At 36.3% G+C, this 23,759-nt stretch overlaps 2 protein-coding genes and 1 non-coding gene across 4 annotated transcripts in view; 2 read left to right on the top strand and 1 right to left on the bottom strand.

The window, feature by feature from the left end:
- Positions 1–12,222, top strand: part of LOC124165140 (mpv17-like protein) — a 28,759-nt gene extending 16,537 nt beyond the window's left edge. For both annotated transcript variants that reach the window (XM_046542444.1, XM_046542445.1), the window contains exons 6-7: positions 3,742–3,908; positions 11,706–12,222. In XM_046542444.1, coding sequence (XP_046398400.1) covers positions 3,742–3,879 — 138 coding nt within the window. In that variant the 3' untranslated portion in view covers positions 3,880–3,908; positions 11,706–12,222. The remainder of the gene's footprint in view (positions 1–3,741; positions 3,909–11,705) is intronic.
- Positions 12,223–17,730: 5,508 nt separating this feature from the next.
- Trnag-ccc lies at positions 17,731–17,801 on the bottom strand. Its single transcript has one exon. It is a non-coding gene; the product is annotated as a tRNA-Gly (tRNA).
- A 208-nt stretch (positions 17,802–18,009) lies between these two features.
- On the top strand, positions 18,010–22,059 carry LOC124165303 (MAPK regulated corepressor interacting protein 2-like). Its single transcript, XM_046542655.1, has 5 exons — positions 18,010–18,289; positions 18,429–18,541; positions 18,624–18,683; positions 18,769–18,822; positions 19,128–22,059. The coding sequence occupies exons 1-5, from the start codon at positions 18,285–18,287 to the stop codon at positions 19,202–19,204; spliced, it is 309 nt and encodes a 102-aa protein (XP_046398611.1). The 5' UTR covers positions 18,010–18,284; the 3' UTR covers positions 19,205–22,059.
- Positions 22,060–23,759: the final 1,700 nt, after the last annotated feature.

The raw sequence follows: 23,759 nt of genomic DNA on the forward strand, positions 1-23,759 counted from the left end.
AAAACAATTAAACTACAGGACTTACAAATGTCAAAGTAATAAAATTAAGAAATAAACATTTTCCAACAAACATTAAAACTGAAAAAAAATTATATCAATTTTCAATGCCTCGTCGCGAATCATTGCATAAGTTACACAAAGAGCTTCTGCTCTGCATTTGCGCACAAATTCGACGATATTTTCCTCTAATTCTTTGAATCTGCCGCATCGAGACCCCCAAAATGACTTCCGCGATGTATTAGCGCTTTGCAAGCGCTGTTAATACTATGATTTACGGCGTATTCTGCAACGGCTATTTTTAAATTGGCATCGAAACTCCGTCTTTGAAGGCCTCTAATCTGCGGCACGATTGATCCTCATCTTTCTACTTGATCCATCACCTCACTGTTGAACGTAAAATTATTTTTAATAAAGAAAATATCGCGGAAATAATTGCGAAACGTTATGCGACGTAATTTATCGATCCTATTTACCCTGACGAATTGAAGATATTCCTCAATAAATTGATTACACTTTCGGTGCTGAGTCGCTGTATTTCGATCAAATGCAGTAATGCCGGCGCTTCTGGTTTAAAGTCGTCGATTATTGCGCCTTTTCAGAAACAAATGCATCACCTATTGCGCATTCTTGTCCTGCGAAGGCGGTAAAGACAGTGGTTGTGAGTGGTTGTAAACACGAACCGCACGGGCACATGGACGTAGTAGCTACGGACGCAATGAAATGCTAAATCGTCACGAAAGGTTCACTTTATCTGTTTATTTTTCGCAATTATTTAAATCGTGTAGTTATTAAATGAGCGACGGGTACATATACTATTGATTCAATTCTAGTGTTCGATTAATGTAATGATAGTGTGTTTAGTTTTCATTTTAATTATTTACTGTTTTGCGTCATTAAGTGATCAGTGTCGATTGAATTATTCTAATAATACTTTTCCAAGAAAAATTAGCGGCTACCCGATGGATTCCGTGAAAACGCATATTCGATATGCTATTTGAATCGGAATAATCGTATCTGTACAACATTTGTGGTAAAAATTGTCTTAATTTCCGGTAAAACGTGGCAGTATTTACTAATATCTCCGATTATAATCCTCATAAATATACTCAAATAGAAAGACTACGAGAACATTAGCCATTATGCCGTTATTTATAACTTTATGGTCACCTTTAGTATGCTAAACTGGATTACACTCGATTATAGTCCCCCCCCCTTACTTTTCCGCGGCCATTTTTGGAAAAAAAGGGGGGACTATATTCGGAGATATACGGTACTCAGATTTTCAGTATTTATCCAATAATTTCCAATTTTTACACGTGCCTTATCAATTAATAGTCTACCACTAGACCTGCTTTGCAGTGTGGAAGTCACTGCCTTTCATGAAGTGAAGTATGCCCTTTTTGCTAACGAGCCACGCACAGTAATTACTCCTAATGATATTAGGGTTATAATGGGGATATTTTTGATTCCCTCTTAAATAAGAGTATTCAACAAATTCATGTGTTGGGATAACAAACCAGATTCTTAATTGATGGGAAGAGATTCTCCAAATCTCTTCAGATAAAAACAGATTCCTTTTTGGCTTCAGTGGATAATGACCAAGACAATGTCGTGCATTCTCAAATGGTAAAATCATTGGAGGAATTGAAATACAGTGGAACCTCGTTAAAGCGAGTACGGGCTATAGCGAGACCCCCGCTATTACGAGAGATAGCCGATGCACCGTCAATTCATCCTATAATAAGCATGTTAAAAATTTCGTTTTTACGAGGCCCTTTTGGTGTTGGCTCTCGCCATAGCGAGGGTTTCACCACCGGAAAAACTTACACCAAGACTCCTTAATCTCTGTAATTGCTAGCGATCTGTTAGAAATGAAGTTAATGGAGTGCTCAGTGTCAAATTTATGTGGTAAACTATCGTTCGATAAATAAGTAGTTAATTTTGGTGAAAATATTGTGGCATTAGCATTCGCGAATGCTTGATCTTCTTTTGTTCCTCGGGCGGCAGAAAGCAGTCGTCAGCATACCCGCACGTCCATGAGTTGCATGAATAGAAAGCATTTGATGGAACACACCATGGCCAAAAAAACACCAAACAGGTCTAAGCGAGAAAATAAAAATAAAGGAGTAATATGAGGTATATTGGCTATTATTTGCACCACCTCCGGTAAAGCGACAATTCGCTATAGCGAGTGTTTATTGGTGCACCGTGGGGTGTCGTTTTATCGAGGTTGCACTGTAAATGGTTTGCGAGTTCACTTTGTGGAATAGTGACATGATAGATTAGAAAGGATACCTTGTTGTATTCAACACGGTATTTATGAAAAAAACTAACTGGTTTTGACCTCTTCAGTTCATTATCAAGAGATGAACAAAATACTTTTTGTTCACCTCTTGATAATGACCTGGAAAGGTCGAAACTGGTTGAGTTTTTTTATTATGTACTGTGTGAAATGCAACAAGGTGTACTTTTTAATCTATCACTGGAGGAGCTCAGGTCCTTTTAATATTCTCAGTGTGAAAAATGGTCTACTGATAAATTTAGGTATAAACCCATGCAATTATACTCGAAAATTATCTCATGCAAACTGAAAAGAATAAAAATAATTTCCTACGAGCCTGCCTCTAAATTATTTGCTTCATATTCAACGAATGACATTGGGTACATGTTCCACTATAACTCTCAATTTGTGAACAAATTTGTCATTACGACTCCGTCTCATTCTCGTTCCTTCAAATGATCACAGTGCTGCCATCAGATTTTGGTGGCTGGTTTTTTGACTGTTTAAAATCACAATAAAAAGTGCTAGAGTATTGCAGTGTCATCTGATTCTGAGTTATTATGAAAATTTCAGTTTCATTGCTATTGGGAAAGTGGGTTAAAATTGAGTTGCAACATTTGACCCACACAGGATGATGAACAACAATGCAATTTCATAAAAACATTATACAGTAGATTCTGTTTAATGGGTCCACCAGTTACTTGGGGCAGCCGCTTAATAAGGGCAGATCTTGAAGAACAGAACCCAATAGAGGAATATCTCAGAGTATGCTCCGCTTAATTGGGACAGCATGCCGCTTTATTGGGCCATGAGTCGGCGACATTGACTCTACACTCACAACGAAATTAAATTTTTTTGTTTTCAGAGTACTATTTTTTTATATTTTCCTCCTTTGATTTACATACTCTTATTTTTCACAAATGTTCCTATTCTTTCCCTATTTTGAAAGTTCTTATTGTTATACTATCCGCAAGAGGATAGGACTTTTCTTTAATAGGACTTCATTCATAAAAGACATTCATTAAGCGTCGCCCGAGGCTGTGAAAAATATTTTTAACAAAAATGTTATAATCCTTAAAAATGATAATAAATTAGCTAAACTCGCTGATTTATTAATTAAATTAATATTTGAATAAACTTTGGTTCATTATTAATATTCTTTAGTCTTCTTTCTACAATTTAAAACTTTTTTTATGCCCACATAAAAGAGAGTTCGTCTAATTGGGGCAAAGAGCACAAGTCCCGATATGTCCCAATTAACCGGAATCTACTGTACAATGGGAGGTGAAAGGGCCTCTCGAGTGGAATAGGCTAGTGCCTCGTATCATCTTAATCCGACCCAGTGTACGACCATTAGTATTGTATCACTTCTTCGCCAGTGATGATGCTGTCATCATCGATGCTTGAAAGCATACGATTATTATTTGTAATTTACTCGATTTTAAAACTTCATTTTTCAGACAAGCTGCGTCTTTTGGCTTCCTGCCCAGACCATGAATTTCTTGTGGATCCCCCCTGCAGCGAGGGTCATTTACGTGGGCACATGCGCATTTGCGTGGGTCAACATTCTCTGCTGGATCAAGAGGCAGGACTATTAAAATGCACTACATTAACGCTGGATGACAAGGTTTTCGGAATTCAATGCTTGCTAGAAATGGTGTCAAAACTCAAATGCATTGAGGTTTGATTTTTAAATGAGCGTGAATTCTGCTGATAGTTATTCTTTTAACTACCATGTACAAATTAAATGCTACCATTAACATTTATGCTATATGAGCATTGATGACAATTTCAATCAATGTACCTGTTTCTTCCAGTCAAAACAAGGGTATGACTTACCATCATTATTTTTCTTCCTGATATGGAAATATATCAATCCATTTACTGCCCTTAGGTAGATCATTAGTCAACTGCTTGAGTTGAGCATGTAAATGTTTTCTAGAAAACAGCTGGCATGCAGAATTGCAAAGAAGTGCTCATTCATAGCCAAGGTTTATGCAAAACTAATCATTTTTAGTTTCAAATGCAGCCAATAATAGGAAAATTATTCTCTTCACGTACAATGATAAGTTATAGAGTACATCTTGACCTCCTATGGAGTTTTTGAAAGCTCCTGGTATTCTAGATGGCTACCCTCTTGTTCGTTTAATATTTTTGCTGTTTTTTAAGTTAATCAAAGGCAGTAGAGTAGGTCATATGGGCGTAAATTGAGGTGCTTTAAAGTTCATTCTTCAAGAAAGAGAGATTTGCTGAATTTGACTGGTGTAATATGTGATTGAAAATTTAACTCCATTATTTTTTATCATGCCTCTGGTGAGGTATATATTTAGTATGTTATTGTGTGGTTTGCTGGCAACTTAGCAATCAAGTAAAGCATTTCGATTTATTGAGGCAATATCTGCTTCAAAAATTCAAGTATCAGAAAAGTTCATGGCAACGATTGCTTGAGCACATAGAAATGAGAACGTAAACCCTGATATGGGTAGATGAATAATGCTACAATGTTGTGCTAACTACTCCAGCATTGTAGATATTTAGTTGTTATGAGTCTAGAGGTCTCAGGAGAACACATAGATAACCACGAGCTCTAGTTTATCATTCACCATAGCAAGAAGAAATAAAATATGAATGTACTCAAAGACTGGTATTATTTGGTCTTTAATATGTAGCCTCTATTAATTGTACTTTAAACAGTGATGTTTTAAGTTCTTAGTTAGCTTTTCTCATCATCAAAGGTTCTCTGCCTATGATGCCAACTCTCTACAATCAGCTAGCCTATTTGTGAGTATCTCTCTCATGCACCCTCATGCCTTGTCTTATTTAACCGATTGGAGAACTTTCTTGGTTAATCTTCCTATTTATTTATCATACACTGATTAAATTATGTTAACAATAATTGGAGTTGCACATACCATCCCCCTGAGGCAGAAATGTACCTATGAAATATTATCACAAAGTATGTGCTCCACTGAAGTAAATCAGCGTAGGCAAGATATTGGATATAAAGATTCATTCTTAGTGACCATGAGTGTGCCATAAGAAATGAAAGATGTATGTGCTATAAAGCATTAGATTGAGGATGAGAGCCAATGCAATTAGTTCCCTCTCACGTAAATTAAGATATCAACATGCAGGTCAAGATCACGGATAAATCTTTCAAGAGAAATTTACCTAGGAGTTAAAAATAAACTTCAAAATCTGTTGGAATTCGGGAATATTTTCAGTTTCTAACGGCTGTAATTTGAAAGACAATCAAAAATATCGAAGAAAAATGATGATGTTGAGTCTTTTTCAAGAACAACTCTAGGGAGATGTTTCGAAAAAGTTGGCATTTGGATATTTTCTCCCTTGAAAATGAAATAATTCATGGAAGGTACCAGCTTATATAATCATAATGATTGAATTATTTTTTTTAATCATGGAAGAGTATTAATGTTGGTAAAAAAGTAGAGTAATACATGGCAGGTGCTGCTGTGTCATTGTATATTTTCATTAATTTGTTGAAAGATTTGTCTTTAATATGCTGTTCTTGTACATAAAATTGTATTGAATATTTTTCTGTTTTGTGTGTTAGATGAAGTCATGTGCTAGTGTGCCATCTACCCTTTCTAATCGATTAATCCAATCCAATATTGCACAATTATTTGCATTTATTGTTGTTTACATGCATTTTGAGTATGGGTTTTCAACAATTTTTCCATAAAATATTGTCCCTAGAACCATAATGGTGCATTTAAGAAATGAGTGTATTCCTGTCAGGATTTTCTCAAAATATTTTTACCATTAATTAGCGTTGTCATAACAATGTTAGTAAGTATAATATAGGAAGGAATTTGGATCCAGCAGCTTATTTTTGTTGATTGTACCAAAAAGAAGAGGGTATGGCTTTGTCAGAGTTCAGACCACATGCTGTTGTAAGATTGTTACATTTTACTATTATATTATTTAGCATCTATTACTGAAGTTTGGTACAATACCATCGAAACAATTGCAAGAGAATGAGCTGACTTGAAATATAGTGTCAATGACTGATTCATATTTAACTATCATCTCAGGAACTCATCTTGCCAAAAATTCCTTTTTGAGAGACTTTAACAAGTTATTACATACATCCAAATTTTGAATCAATATGAGGAGTAAAAAACTTCCTTCACTAGCTACGTAGGTGTCTTGCTCAAACATCCTTTGCCTTGTGATGCAGGCAAAAATTTATTTGGTAAAACTTTACTGGTGCACACTACATTTTCATTTGACTAAGAGAGAACTGATTTGATTCAAAAGCATCTTGTGCTTAAGTATATACAGTTCTTGAAATTTTGGCCATTAAAATTCAATTTATTATCGGATATGAGGCAACAAAGATCACTCCTGAGATCCATAGACAAAGATTCAGAATATAAGTCTTACAATGGTTACATTTGGACACGTTGGGTTATGAAAATATGCAAGTATATATGATAACATTGCTCAGGCTACTATTAGTAGAATTTTTAAATATATTAACGTGAAAATATTTTTCAATGTGAATACTGAAAAACTTTTTGGTCGAGAGATAAAAATATTTTTTCATCCATCTCAACCAATCTCATTGCTTAATGTTTGAGAGGTTGTGGGAAAAAAATAAAATGAGAGGCAGTAATAATATGGTTAGGAATTCAAATTTGGGGAAGCATTGACGTACGTATGTTTTCAGTTCTTTAAGAAATTTATCCCCCTTGATAAATCTAGTTGCAAAATTTCGCTTTGTTTCAAAGAATGCCGACGTAAGAATTGCAGTTATCCCTGATGAATTTCACTGATTATTACCTTTAACGTACTTCAAATTGAATCTTTGGGATAACTAATAATTGAGCCATCTTAAATTAAGGTACAAGAGAAGAGAAATATGGCTTTTAAAATCTCGAAGGCTTTTTTTTTTTATATTCTGTTATTTAACGATAGCCATGAAAAAGAATTAGCCTATTGTTATTCGCTCAATGTGGATTTGTATTTGTTGTCCATCTGTAAGCCATGGTGCATCTTCCTGTGCCCTGCAATAGCCTCCTAACTTGTATCTAAGAATTATCAATTCGATTTATTGAAACACATTCCTCAATGCCAAAAAACTTGGAGAGTTATTCAATTGAAGATTTTATGACAGATAAATTTTTGGAATCATTTGAACTCTGACCGGAGATCTTGTCAATCTCATGAAATTGTCTAGACAATGATATCCTAAATGCCAAAAACCTATGTCTTTTCTTGAAAGTAGGAATGACTTCCTAATATTAAAACCCATAAAGAATAGTACTTTAAATCACACCACAAGATGTACTTGTAATGATGTAGCATTTTGATATTTTGTAATGAACTGTTATAAGAATCACCTCCAGAAAAGGACTACAATAAGCATTTATCAAAAACACATTCTGATCAACTGCATTTCGAGTAATTGTGTAATATCATGCATTTGCTGAGCTAATAGGTTGACTTTACTTAATTCAACATCATGAAGCAGTTGAACATATCTTCCAAAGCTCAATTTTCAGTTTTCAGTATAATCCATTATTCAACCATTGTTGTGCTATTTTGTCTTCCAAAATAAATAGCATTTTGATATACAGCTATTTTTTAGTGTTCCTAATGCCTTGTATTGCATCAATACATTAAAAATTCTTACCGGCAGAAGTGTTGTCAAACCACTGCCTCAAAGAATTAATAAAATTAGCAAAGCAAGAGGTGATACTTTTACGTGTGAGCTTTTTAATGTTAGTGCAAGAACTGAGAACTAACATGACTGTCTAAAGAAAAGTAATTCCAAACTATGAATGTCTTGTGCACATAATTCTCCATCCCTAGGAAGCGTTGGAAGCATATCTTTGAATAATTTTCTTGTGGAGTTGAGTTTTTCAAGACATTCATACCATTGCCTCAGTGAAACTGATTTTTCTAATATGTATTATTCATTACATTGTGACCAGCAGAGGATGTGTCCAAATTTAACCATTTTCATTGTGATATTTTCTAGCTTGTTAAGCTCTCAAGTATGGTTGGTGGTTTTAGATGGTATCTCAGGAGTCATCTTAACTATGATGATAAACAATAATCTATTGGACTGGACTAAGCTGTTTCTCTCTTGATCATTCCAAAAACTGAATTCCAAAAAAATGATAGTGATCCATGGTCATGCCTAGAAGCCAGTTTATTTTATTCAATAACATACCGTTTTTGTTCTGTACCACACAACTTACTTTTATCACTGGTATGGTGTTCGTAACAATTTTCTTATCAACTTGCGTGGCATTTTCTGATATTCCTTTCTATTTATTATGTTTATCGGCCTAGACTAGCACAACCCGCGATTTTCATGAAGAGAAATCATGAAAAAAATATTTCTTAAGGTTTCTGACAGAAGGTAACGGAAGCAGGATAGGAATTAGCACGAATAAATGTTATGGGGAATGTATTCCTTCTCTTATTTGAAAATTAAAGCAGTGCATAGGGTCATAGAGAATATTTATGAAGCATTCATATTTTAAGGTTTCTTTCATTTGATGCTTAGGTTTTAAAGTTCTTTGCGGTGAATACTATGATCTACTAATAGTTATTCACAAGGGCATGTGAGAGAATCAACATAATGCCGCACGAAAAATGCTGTCAGGAGCACGTGTTACCTAATCTTCATCACAAAGGATAGCAAATTCATTTCATAATTAGTTTTGTTTTTGGGAACCACAGATTGGCAGTACCCTTGGCACTCAGCCTACTTCCCTTGGAATGAGAATATCAGTCCCTTTTCCTCATATACATATATAGCAACGTTCACTTCATAGCTATAGCAACGTTCACTTCATTTCAGAAAGGAAATGTACTCTTGAGTCAATAATGGTGGGTCTTTCACACTCATCTTTTAGTTTGACTCACCTTGAAGTCTATTTTTACGTGAAATTAGTATCAAAATAACTCACGGCTAAGTGTAGTCTTTTCATTGAAAATCCTCTCTCTGGATGATGGGTGTGCTAAATTTTTCAGTGCTTTCTCACTTTCGGTTTCGTTGCATGTTCTTTATTCACATGGTTGTAATAAGTAACTCCATACTTCATGTATTTAAAATACCCGATTAGAAAGCTTAAGTTCTTATAAGTAATTCTATGCAGTTTTGTTTTTGTCCAACTTTTAATTATTACTGTTGTCAATTTTTCATGTGATCCATGATCATGCCATTCAAAATTTTCTACTTCATAACTCCGCGTTTCATCCAGTCAAGTATGTACCTGCAAAAAAAGCAAAAGAAGTTGTCGTATGCACCAACAACATGAATTCTGCAAAACTTACTTCCCAAATGTCCTCTTTTTCACTCAATTTTTAAAAGCCTGCATTTTCTGTTATCACAAGTTGAAATGTCTCTGTTATAAACTTCTACAATTCACATCTCCTGGCATTCAGCCAAGCTTTTCACAGATCTTTGCACTAATTTCAGACATTTATTTCCATGGAAGGTCACTACCTACCTTTGGATATTTTATTTAAATAATAGCAAACAGAAAAAGATTTTTTGGTGGGAAGTTAAAATTTGCTTGTTATGTTAGTGGCGATGTGTGAAAATTTTTTTGCTCCTTTAAAATACTACCAGCTATTGATTCGTATTGGGTGTGAATTTGTCAAATAAGGATGTGATGCTTAGACAAGATGTGGTTAATGTTTTATGAACTCATGCCATCAGCTTTAGGCAGTAAAATAAAGTGCCAATTTGTTCCTGAATGTGGTCTCCATATTGTAAAAGTGAAAAATGCTAGAGGTCATATCATCTGTAGTCTTGAATAACAACATAATGGTTCACCAGGGTTTCTCCTGTTCGAAGGATCACTTCTTGAAAACACTCAGGCTCTTTGACAGCTAGTCATAGTCAAAGTAAGCTGCTTTTCAATTTGGGTAATTTCATGCATGTGATATTGTCAAATAGTTAATTTCGCTTTGTGCAACTGTTTAATGTTAGTTGTTGTGGCTCAGTTTTATAGCACTTGTGTAATTCTTTCTTTTTTATGAAATTTTGCAAGGATTACATATGGTGACAATTCTGTGATAGTATTCAGTCTTCCATAAAAATTCTTCGTCCATCAGTTATCCCAATAATTGCAGCTTTTATGGTTTTAATATGCATACATACAGCCAATCCCAAAATTGTGGAGGGCCTTAATTATGGCATTCCATTCCTTTTTGGGGCCAGATGAGAGTAGTTAAAGTTAATTCAATTGTTTAAGGCTGTAAATACATGTGTGATAAAATAATGGCAGTCATGACAGGAACTTGAAACCAAACTTTCCTTACAGTACATTTCAAGAAAAAAAAGGCTGATGTGAACATCATGAAACTGATAGGTCAGGTAGTCCATACAAATGTTGCCAAAACAATCAAGAACTATTCATTACAAATCAGAATTATGTTGGTACTACAATTTGGACTTGAGGATATTTTCATGTATGAACCTATCTTGTCCTCTTGTCTATGATTCCAAGACCAACTGTAGTTTAAATTGGAATGCAGGCTTGGTATAGTCTTTCTTCATACATAGAGCTACAATATTGTTTTACTAGAAAATTAGTTTAGTTTGCATCGTAAGTTATGACTTAACTAGTAGTTCTACTTATTTTATCAGGAAGATTATTTCTATAAAATTTTTTTCAAGCGAAGGTCCTTGGATAGTTACCTCATCTATCATTCCATTTACTTACATTTAATCTCAAAATTATTTATAAATATCGACACAGAAACATATTGATCTACATCAGCTGCAGACGCAACAGTAAATGCAACGTAGATTACAAATTTTTCTTTCAAAAATGGAGAAACCAGTAAGATTGGGTTTTTAATGACTGATGGATATTGGATCAATGCAGGTCCATCCAGATGGTTTGTAGATCCATCATCATTTCGTCCACTTGTTCACTTAAATGTCTTCCAAGATTTATCAAATCAAAATTATAACTCTGTTAAGAGACGTATATGGGCTGATCAAAATGGTCACAGTGAGCATTCTATATTTTACTCCAAGAATAAAATCTGTGATGAACTGAAGAAGTCCAAAGAGTAAAAGGAGAAACTTTCCTTTGTTTTTCATAATAGGCTGAAATGTTTGGATTAAAATAAGTTTGCACATCTAAAGTTGACTCCACCTTACTCTGAATTTATTCATAGGCAAATTAACAAAGAATATGATTGCGTTCCAGTGAAAAAGTTTGGAATGGATGAAGCTTTGACTATGTGTGTATTTGTAATCATTTCTTGATTGAGGAATTAATTCCATATTCTGATGACATAAGCGATTGGCTAAATTGTTCTTCAAGTTTAGAGGTAATCAGAATGCATATGTATTTTCTTTGAGTGAATGTTATTCCTGGCCTCTATCGGTTCTACCTCTCTATCAACTTTTACATCTTTATTTCAGCACTGTCATCATTAGAGGCCCTCCCAGTTTGTAGTCCAGAGTGAATTCATATGTTAGGCTGCTTGAGGAAAATGCATTCATTGCTCAACATTTTGAAAGGTGCTAGAGCAAAAATTAGCAGAATGGGGTCTGTTCTGCAATGTAAATCCATCCTGATGCATATCAAATCTGATCTTCCATTTGAAAAGCATTGTTTAAGCTTTGGGCACAGAATTTTACTGATGCACAATTTGAAAGTTGTACTGTTACCATTTTCAGCTGACCGGTTTACCCAAAAATTAAATCACTTTCAAAATTCCTCTACGTTTTATTCGATTGTTGTTTCAGAACTTATTACAAAGTCTGTGATTGTTTAATGTACATGACATTGTATCGTTGTAATTAAATGATTGTAAACCTGGAGTAACGATGATTGCCTAAATGGATATGAATTGCTACTCTTCAAAATCAACTGTCTTCCATGTTATTGTACCTTTGGAATAGTTTTTGTGAGGAAGTAATAAAATATTGTTTGTAATATGCTTTTTCATTTATGTTTCACACTGAAGTAGGATAAAAAAATGATTGAATGATGGGGTCATTCTCCCGAAGACATACATTTTCTACTGGATGGGGGAATGGATCAACCCAACCCCTCTCCCACTTCCACCAACTCATAACCATACCCCCTCCTTTCCGCGTGTACATATATAAGACTTCTTGGCGTAATACCATGCATTTGTACCTGATGATAGCGATGATTCGCTGAAACACGTCATACTTGAATAAATACTGTGGACATTCACAAAGTTTTTTCACTTTCATTTATAGTCTGTGGACATTAAATTTGGGAAATATAATTATTTCATTTACTAATTTGTCACTAAAAGTAGTAAAAGGGTGAGTGAAATAATGAGCCAGTTTACCTAATTTTGTTTCAAAATTGCCTTTTTTATGGCAGTCCATAGACATATTTTTCTACAATTACGGGAGAATGACCTGATGACGTTGTTCTATCATCTTTGTAATTTTCAATCCCCATCATATCCGAAACAATCTACAGGGTATCTACGATGTGCCACCCTCACTGCAGATATGAGTCTAACACTGGGTTGGACTGGTTGTTCTGCCCTGAACAACCAGTGTGAAGAGAAGGAGATTGTCAGCTATATTGAGCTGTTTGAGTTTATACTTGGTTTAGTGAATTTTTTAACGCTGGAAGAAAAATTTTAGCTCAGTTTGTTGAAAGAGCGAAGATTATTAGTCATTCTCATGGACAAGTATAAAGAAGTAACTCTGCACCTTTTACCAATTACAATTGAGATTTCTTTAATTTTCAACCATTTCAATGAAATTTCAAGAAATCACTGTAGACGTGCACCGCACTTCACTCCTACACAGTTGGAGTCTGCCGGCACTCTAGACGCTGGAAATAACATTTCAAACGTTCTGGTTCGTCAGTAGCCACTTACAGCTGGTGCCGACAAGTCTGAACTACCTTCGTCAGTTAACAGGCACGTATGAACAATGCAAACGATGCAAACTTTTTCTCACGCCTATTCACCCTTATCGGGGCCGGTAAATGGCATATTACGTGAACGCATCCTAAAAGGGTTGTTGGAGGGGAGGGTTTCATGATGCATCGTCCTTTTCAAATATCTTTGCGACAGGCCCAGTCAAACAAGCTTCGAATTTTTCAAGGGGTTGTGGAAGAAGGTGGAACCTGCAACACAAGCAATGTTGAATGGGTAAAGAGAGAGAAAGGTGGGTGTCAGGGGCGCAGCTAGGAATTAACGTTAGAGGGGGGGGGTTTAGGCACAACTCATACTGGGGAGTTAGAGGGTATGGAATACCCGTCAGGGGAAGCGGGAGGTGCCAGGGCCCTCCCCCAGAAAAAAATTAAGATAAATGGTTAAAAATGGTGAGTTTTACGGCCTTTTGAGGGATATTTTCATAATCCTTATATTATTCTATAAGTAATATTAATTAAGTATAATGGATTAAACTTAAAAAATTTCTCTGAGCTCTGGGGGGGGGGGTTTTATCCCCCAAAACCCCCCTTGCTGTGCCACTAGTGGGTGTTGCCACGTTTTCTCTGAAGAATTCGTTAGTGAATGGAAACAAAAGATAGTCTCAAAATCCCACCTTCCATCAGCCTCCATGCGGCTCATTACGAAGGGTGGAAGCCTGGCTAGCTCATCGATCGAAGGGATTAACCCCTTCCCATCAGCCGCGGCTTTAGCATGTGTCACATGGGTGGGCCTATACTTGAGTTAACGTGGATAAATGCGAACGACAAAATATAGTTTATAACATTTATTTACTTACCTTACATGGATGGAACCCTTTTCCCGACATGCCACGCAACAAAAATAAATTGTGCCTCATGCCTAAACGCGTTTTCGAGAGTGCATTCATTTTATATTCAAATGTAAAACATCGACACTGATTCCACCGAGAAGAAAGCAAAAAACTGTGAAGTATAAATTATTTAATATAGACAATACAATATTGTTATCAAATTTACAGAATGGTTTTCCATATGCCTTCATCTATGTGCAATTCATTTTAATTTTATAAAATAAAGTTTAACTTGCGACTTCGATTCTGAAATTTGTCCGTCCTATTTGGGTGGGGCCGAAAAAAATTTGGGTTGGTCCCAGCCCACCCCTGGCACTGCCACTGCTTCCCATCCCTTTCATTTCTAGCTTGGATTAATTATTTCGACCATTTTCAAGGGCTGTTGAAGATCAATCACTTTGATAAATGAAGAGCAAACTTAGTGCATGTCCACAGTAATTTTATTTGGTACGACACGTTTCAGCGACCTTACTTCGTTATCATCAGGTACAAAATGCCATATATTCGTCAAGAAGTCATATATATATATATACAATCATGCAAATGGGAGGGGTATATTTATGAGTCGGCGGAAGTGGGAGAGGGGTTGGGGGGTAAAGGATGGGGGAAGGGGGTGGTGAGGTGGTTGGGATACGTAAGGATTTGGGGTTCGATTGAAGGTTTGAGTGGGGGGAGGGCTAACAGCGGGGAATGACTCAGGAACTCAATGTCATTCAAAAGATTTTCCTTGCGTTTCCTCCTCCTGGTGATCTCCCATTGCTCGAGTGCGTCGAGCCGACGTCCTTTTCCTTCGAAGGCCAGTATTTTAGGTTGGAAACTGCATGAATGGTTCTCGTTGATAAGGTGAGTGGCTAGCTGGGATTTGGTGTCTTGGAGACGAAAATATGGCATTTTGTACCTGATGATAGCGAAGTAAGGTCGCTGAAACGCGTCGTACCAAATAAAATTACTGTGGACATGCACTAAGTTTGCTCTTCATTTATCATTGTATCATTATGTTCCACAACATCTCGCCGAACACCGTTGAATACATCAATCACTTTGGTAGAACAAGCAAACGAAGGTGGCAGACTTTTGGCGAAACAGCTGATTGTCTCACAAACTGTACATCATGGATGCGACTGAATTTCTAAGAGGCTCCGCCGATCACATGTTGATCAGTTTCCAGGAAGTCATGTGTTTTCCGCCCTCATCCCCGCATCAGATTCATCATCAAATCTGGGGGGGGGGGGGGGGTGTCATTACTGGGGTTCAGGGAATATGGGATACCCTCCACCCCTATGAGAGATTATGAAGCATTAAATCCGATAATATTGATCATAGAGCTTCATTCGAAAGTTGACAATGCTAACAAAAAGAGCGAGGAATTCAATTTGAAGTCTGCAATTTTTCGTACAAGCAACAATTATCCATGTAGCTAATTCATATAAACATAGGCGGATTTAGGGGGGGGCACGTTCCCCCTCCCAGAACCTTAAAAAATTTGGAAGATTTTAATAAAGTCCCATTATCATTGTGTTCGTTTTGTATTACGAGGTATCCTTGTGCCCCCCCGCAGAACAAAATCCTGGACACAGCCTTGCTTGTGCCCCCCCAGAAAGAAATCCTGGATCCGCCCCTGCATATAAGCAAATCATAAGTTGACCATGAACCAATGCTGCTGATAGGGCTATAAAACCGGAGAGGAGGGAACCCAACTACCCGTGTCCTCTGAGATAATGCGGAATACCCACTAAGACGGCTCTAAAAAGGTTGGTGCTGAAAGTGTGTGATTATCCACGAGACCCTTCTTAACTAATGTCCTGCAAAAATGCTTCGTACAGAGGGGACCGAAGAATCTCTTGGGGCTCAGTCCAGCAGTCATGCTAAGGAGAGAACTCCACTATCTCAAAACGGTTGAATGAAATTTATTAATTTCAAATTCATGGGAATTGAGAAGAAAATTTCCAGTGCAAGCAACCTGCATACCATCTAAGCACCAACAAGAGACAAATTTCCAGCTACCTGACTGACCCATTGCCATCATTGATCAAACCTTAATCAGGGCTTCTTGCAATATTTCCCTTGTTCAACTTCCTATCCGTCTATCTCACCAACACCATTCTCCTCCACAGCAACACATCAAACATATTTATCTCAATGTACACCACCACTTTTAATTTCATAAGCATGGAATAAACAGACTAAGCCTTAACTCTTTTACTGCCACTGGGCCGATATATCGGCCCTCGCTGGTTGAGCTAAAACTGCCAGGGGCTGACTTTTTTTTTTCGTGATTGTGGCCTTTTCAACGGCTGTAATTTATGGAAACCCACATAATATATCTATAGTTATAAGATGTAAATATATCTTAAGAATAGGGAAAAAAATCTAGACTTATTAAATAAAATTAAGTAGCTGAAAAATTTTTAAATCTGAAATGTTGCTAATTCCGGAAAATAGCCTTGGCAGTCTTCATACATCCCACCTGAAATGGGCTGGCTCTAAAAGGGTTAAATATAACTGATAACTTAAGACTTAACGAGGTAAAGCTTTTCCATTATGAAGTCAAATGAAAATAAAAGAATAAACCTTTATTAGGTTTACCTGTCTATTTAGATAGGCACAACTTGAGTTTCATAACACAGTAAAATCTTCAGGTCATAATCTGACCTGAGGTATGACTAGGCTATGAAACCCAGATTGTACCTATTTAAATAGGTGAACCTAGCAATGTTTTATTCTTTTATTTTTCAGACTAAGGCTTGTTGGGAAACATGGGACCATTACCTATTCTTAACCATTTATTCATCGCTATCTCAAGAGGCTCTTAGGGCAGCCAAGGGAGCCAAACGCCATCTGACGCAGATGCGAATAGACGCTTCATTCACTCCTGTCAAGAGCATAACTCTCTCCTGGGGGATATTCCATAGGTACTCCCCAGATCCAAGTCATAACCCCTCTCCTCCAATTTGATGTTGAATCTGCCACTGATTGGAGGTGGTCAGGCTAAGGTGATTAGCAAAAATTAATACATGTAAATTTACATGTATTAATTTTTGCTAATCAAGGGTCAAGGAGGGTTAACCCTTCTTGACGGTTTCAATACCTTCAGTAATTATTTGACGCAAGGTGCAACTCCTTTTGCCAACATATTATAAATAATAATACAATATATATTGACTGTATCATATGCATTGCTGCCATACCTGACTTTGAGGAGAGGCAGCATGCCTGAATTCCACCCACCCATTTCCACTTGCAGAAATGAAAAGTAAAAATAACGTTATTTTGAAGTTACCTACTCTCTTAGTTCATAGAAAATATGATAAACTTGATGTATATATCTCAACTCTAGCCTTTAGATAGGGATCCACAAAAACACAAAAAAGTCATCTGAGGCTTCAAGAGTGTTTCCATGAGTCTACTTTATTGCCATTGACTGTAGGATAAATTATGGCTGTATCACACGATTTCCTCTAGTATCATTTCTCTCATTCACCTCTTTTTTTGTTTCCCTTGCATATTAATAATTAAGAGCAGCATCAAGCAAGGTATGCATGTGAGGAGAACACCACAAAAAATAATTATTTATCTGCTCTGAACATTTGCAAAAGAGTAATTCTGAAAACTTCGTCTCCAACATATTAACAGCAGTAAAAAAAAAATGCCACCAACTATCTGAAATGGGACGAGAAAAAAAATGTGCACTGCCCGGGAATCGAACCCGGGTCGCAAGAATGGGAATCTTGCATGATACCACTACACCAGCAGTGCGCTATGGAGATGGTCGTGAATGTAAAGGCTTATGTATGACCTTAGAAAATCGAACAGATTAGTTTCTTGATTTGGAAATTTAAAATTGCTATCCGGAATTATTTTTCCAAATGATATACATACAAGAAAGGATAAACACCTTAATCATGCATTTCCGAATACCAAGGTCATGCGGAAACAACCACCGCGCAAAATTCCCATGATACTTTGCAGGTTGCTGTACTGAGCGTATGACAGGCTGCGTTGAGCAAAAAATAAACACCTTGTGGGTGTTGAAGTAAACAAGTCCATCGACTGAATTGTATGTTCTGCATTTCTAAAGAAGTTCCTGTGTGTACAATCAAAGTAATTTTTATACATCTGATAACTATTGTTGCCGCAGTTTTATGGCTTTGCAAAGATCATTAGCCAGGAGACAACTAGGAATAGTCTGTTACCCGCTGAAACACTTGGTATCTTCAATAGGAAGATATTCTAGCTGAAATGAGGTAATGTGTTTTTAGTTTTTATGACTGCACAGCTCTTATGTCGAGTGAAAACCTTTGGAATTTTAAATCATTGCTTGTCATACGTCACTAAAAGTGACTTGTTTATGTCGAGTGCCTTATGTTGACATTTTATTTTCAGTTATCCGAAACCCCAGATTCAATCGATGAATGGGAAAAGACTGAGTAGTCAAAGAATGCAACAAGAGAATGTTAGTCCTCAGCATGAAGAATTAATCAAGTATATTTATGAATGTGAGTGTTTCTATCTTCCTATTCAGCATCTTGTACTTATTAATGCAGTGAAGAAAGAAACTGATTATAACTTACTTTTCAGCATGGAACAAAGTTTCTAGGGAAGCAGATATCGGACAGAATGGATCTAGCAGTAATAAAGGTATGTACCTATGTATTGGGCGTGCTAATCACTGGATTTCCATCTTCGTATCGACCTCTTTAAGTAAATGATCTTTCATCCTCAGGAATGCCTTCAGTCTCCTATTATCAACCTCGGGAAACCAATCCACAACTTAAAGGTAATTTCAAAGTTTTATACACGTTTAAATTCAAGTGTTCAGATACTCTTTATACAACCAGAAAACAGCAATTCGTATGGAGTGCAGCTTCTTAACGCAGTGCACTAGTCCAGCTTCCATGGCCAAACTCTTTGATTTAAAGTCGTTGATATTATTATTTATCTTCGTTGTTACTTGCTAAGAGCATGATGCATGAAACCTTTCCTTGACAATGGAAAGCCTCGGGTTATTTTTCAATCAACATTAAAAACTTAAGTACGAATCTGTAATATGCCTTATTGACATCCACGTTTTTATTTCTGCAGATTTTAAAGCCTTTGACCTAGAAGCATGGTGGGGACAACGGGTTGTACAGAGTATAACTGGAACTCAGTCAATGTAGGAAAAGTACTTGGGACTGGAAGAGCACAAGGAAGTGGAACTTCATGAGAAGATTTTATATGCCATGTGTACAGCAAGACGAAGCCTCTTTTGAGTAACACCAACTATTTCATGGGCACACAAGCACATGAGTATTTCAAAGCGTACAAATTGAATAATTAAACTATAGAAAATTGTCTTTTCCCCAATCCCACTTAGATTAATTGACCTTCAGTATTGCGTGCAGAACCTTAAGAAAGATGAGCAATGAGATCTATTTTTTTTCATCACGAACACCAGTGTTATGATTTTCATGTAGATGTAATTTGCCAATGCGAGACAGTTAATTACTAAACTATTGTTTGGAAGTTATCCATCCTTTTGCAAGCCCTGCATTCATTGAATGAGTCACTGTGAGTTAACTATCTCTGAAATACTTACGGCCACACAAGATGTATTCCTTTTGTAAGCTCATGTTATTCTTTACATCTAATATTTGTGTTGAACAAGCCACGATTTGTGGTTTGAATTTTGTACCCATGTTTCATATTGTGAATTATTCTAGTTTTAATGATTTTTTGAGTTCTTTTATTGTATTTGAAAACATTTGGGGCCATTTTTGGCATTAGTGTGAAATACTTCACTTAATTTGTACAGGAAGTTCCTCTTTGGCTTTTTGCCTATCTTACAATTATGATCTTGAAAATAACCATCTGATGACAAACTTCATACAGGCAACTTCATTTAAAATGCCTTTGTCATTCAAAGTTGTTTTCACTGTTTACTATAAACTTCTCAGGCCAAATACTTAGCAGCTTCAGTAACACTCAGATTTTGACTCAATTCCCTCTGATCACATTCCAAACCAGGGCATTTTTTTTCTTCCACATACACACATTTCATTTTGTTCGAATGACTCTGACCATTAATTACCAGTTTTACTGTATGTCATAGAACTTTGCGTGCCAAGTCATGGTAGAAAGAATATTTATGATAAGGCATTTAAACTTTGGTCTGTGGTATTTAGGCAAAGTTTTAAAAGTCGCCTCGATGAAAATAATCAGAGCACTTTTCATAGAAATCCTATCGTGACCTTATTCTCATTTTTTCCTCTATTGAAGCTTCTTATTTGACCGCAATTATTTGATTGAGATTACTGATTTCCACTTTGTGCTCAGTAATGATTTAGAGAGGGAGCCTAATATTTGGACTTCTCATTTTCATAAGTATTTTTCTACATTTTTTCTACGCATCCTGTTTATGTGTTTCGAGAAGCTTGTTCAAGGACTATGTTTTTATTTAGTGTTATCAGTTATTCACGGAAAACTTTTGAATTTTTGTACCGTCTGACGTATTTTGTTTTGCCTAATTTTAATTTCAGCCATAATAGAGAACGCAAATGGATATCATCTCCTTGAAGGTGCTTAATTATGATTTTTTTTAGTTACTTAAAAATTTATAAGTCTAACACCTATAAAAAAATATGGCTGTGCATAGGTTGGTTACCTAAAGGGGACATTGATTTCTATTTTTGTGTGTTTTGTAGTTTAATTCTCGATGATGATCTTATGTTGGAGTTTTTGTGTTGAGCTCAATTTTGTGTGGATATTGTGTAAATGGAGGTAGCCAAATCACAATGATGAATACAATAGGATAAATCCATTGGCACGTGCTGGAAAGCTATGCCAGCAAAAGGATTTCAGTGCTACGGAGGATGAAGCAATAATTTCCTTTCCCTTAGCTGTCGAGAAAACAGTCATTCCTTTAATTGATAGGGTTTAGGGTTTCAGGGCATTATGAGACACAACATGATACAGTAGAACAACGGGATAAAGATCAAGTTATTGAATACTTTGGAAATTTTAGAATCTTCTGTTTCAAAGTATTATTAGGTGAAGCTCTACTTGCTAATGATTTGCACAAGTTCCAACCACAGTTGTTGAATTTTGCCTCAAGAAAATGCGAGCCCCTCTACCAATTGGGAATAGAATTAAACTCGATCTTAGTACACGTCGGCACCTTTTTAGAGTGCTCTAATTTTTCTGAGATAATGAGAGAACAAAAAATGGAACTGAGCAGGCTGTGAGCTTTGTAAATCATCACTGCCTATTTTTTTGAGAGCATTCCTTGACCCTAAATTTAGATTACCATTCAAGAATGCATGGGCTGATCTTCTTTTCCGCAAGGATTGCATCGTTTAGTCGATGCCTCCCGACTTATTCCACTTCCTACGCTGATTCTCCTAGCCTTTGATAAACCCCCAAAGATATTTATGAAACCCGATTATTTTTCTTTTTATTTAATACCAACTCTAGGAGTGTCTGAAAGGTCATCTGGATCTTAAGGTTGACTGACCTCCCAAGCAATAATGAATTGTCGGGAGCGAGTCCAGATGATGCACTGTATTATTTATGTTAATCTGAGGAAGTTTGTGATTGAGGCTTTTTTTGACGCCTTCATCCTTTGATATTTGAAACGATTGGTAAGCAAATCTGAAAGAAAATGTGCAACTTGGTAGAAGACTGCTTTTAGGGTAATCTTCCCACATGAGTTTTTTATTGCATAGAATTTCTTTTGTGGATCCTCAATGCAATTGTAAATATTGAATTAGGCAAGTCAACATTGAAAATTGTGACTCAGAAAAGGAAAGTGAACATGTAATAATCTTGTGGGAAGGTCCTTTGTGAGGTCTTCTTTCATGGTAAACAGTTAATGTGCTGTAAGCCCCTGTTGCAATTTGGTAATCTGTTTTTTAAAACTCTGACCTTAAGCAAAATTCTCTTCGCTGGCTATAGAGGTCTTAGTAGATGATACTCTGTGCCTGTTTTTTCAATTGATGATGAATTTTATTGAAAATAAAAAGTTCTACCCATTTCATTCTGCAGGGATATTTATTTCTTTAGTGACCTTCAAGTGTACCTATTTTGAAAATGTTAATCACAGTTTACTAATCATGGATATTTTAATACACTACCATAATTTTAAAAGAAAAGATAGTATCATTCAAAAAATACTACGCACCCATTATTTATAAATTGTTCAGAAGTTCATTTTCAGTTCATTTCTATCACAAAAAGCATGTCTAGTTGCAAGTTTTTAAGTATCGGAGATGAATCACTAGAAAACAATAGTCATACAGTTTTGGAAAACTAAAAGGAGAAAGGATGTATAGACTGACGTAATTGAAATGGATACCAACTTGACCAGGTGGAAAAAGTTAACCATTAAGACAGCAAGTTAGACGACATTGAACTCGGCAGGAGGGCTATCAGAAAGAGTATAGAATTGGCAAAGGAGATAACCATTAATAGAAAGTGAGGAGGAGAGGATCATTGTGCAATAGTGTGAGGAAAAGAAACAGGTCTGACATGTAGCTTAGCCATATAGGCTGAGTGGAGACATGGAAGCTGAGAATGAAGAATGAGAATCGACACAAGTATCAAACAGGGCGAAAAAGTGAGATGGACAAAGAGGAAGTTCCAGATATGCAGTGTGATCTTGGTAACCTGATATGCAGCCGTGGCATAGCTGCATTATTGAAAACGCCAGATTTTTGGAAGCATAACGGAAACAAGCACAATGCACAAAAAGCTTTTTATGGTATAATTTTGCAATTAAATATATACCTATCGTGATGCCAACTTTCTCTACTGCTTAGGGTTTGAGTCAAGGATGGTAACCAAATTAATAATTATGATTATTGACGATAAAAGCAGAATAAACCCTGGACACCACTGTGACTCTGCAAAGAACATTTCTTTTCCTGATTCACTGGGCAATGTAACCAGAACTTCTTGTAAATTATAAACCAACAAACACCTACGTACTTAATAATAAAACAAATACTGTGTACTGAAAAATATTTCATTTGAAACTGACAAAATAATATTAGTTGAAGGGCAGTCAACAGCCCTACATCCTGGATTACTGCAAGGCCAGATTATAGAGATAACATTACGAGAGACATCTGTTAGAAGGGATAGAGGAGGCATGGTTAAGCATGTCTTAAGGAGAATGGGAATGCTGAGAGCACCATGATAGAGGGAAGGATATGTTATTGGCCGGAAATGAGTGAAAAAGGTTCATTGATGGAATAGAGAGAATCAGGATTCATGCTGACAGCTGAATAAGGGAGTTTAGAGTAGGAGTTAAGTGATGTGGAACTGGGTTGCAGCTAGTAATTAAGGCTAGGGGGGGGGTTTAGGAGCAACTAATACTGGGGTATCGAATATGGGAGGTGCAGGTGCCCTCCCCCAGAAAAGTTTTGAGGTAAATGGTTCAAAGTGGTGAGTTTTACGTCCATCTGAGAGATATTTTATTAATCCTTACACTATTCTATCAGTAATAATATTAATCCAATAAAAAATATTAAACTTAAAAAATTCCCTGAGCTCAGTGGGGGGTTTTTATCCCCCAAAACCCCCCCTCGCTGTACCAATGATGTGCAATGATGAATTAAGTAGACACTTTAGACTACCTTACATAATAATACGCTCCGTGTGTAATTATGTAGTATATTACAAATTTACTTTCTTCAATTCCATGTTTAGGAACTATACAATGTAAATGTGTACGAG

This window comes from Ischnura elegans, chromosome 9 (assembly GCF_921293095.1).
Source record: "Ischnura elegans chromosome 9, ioIscEleg1.1, whole genome shotgun sequence".
NCBI classification, from domain to species: domain Eukaryota; kingdom Metazoa; phylum Arthropoda; class Insecta; order Odonata; family Coenagrionidae; genus Ischnura; species Ischnura elegans.

What these genes read in the sequence shown, in the direction of transcription:
- LOC124165303 (XM_046542655.1), top strand. An exon ending in AATCAAGTATATTTATGAAT is followed by an intron (nt 18,542 to 18,623) that starts GTGAGTGTTTCT and finishes CTTACTTTTCAG; the next exon opens with CATGGAACAAAGTTTCTAGG. An exon ending in TGGATCTAGCAGTAATAAAG is followed by an intron (nt 18,684 to 18,768) that starts GTATGTACCTAT and finishes TTTCATCCTCAG; the next exon opens with GAATGCCTTCAGTCTCCTAT.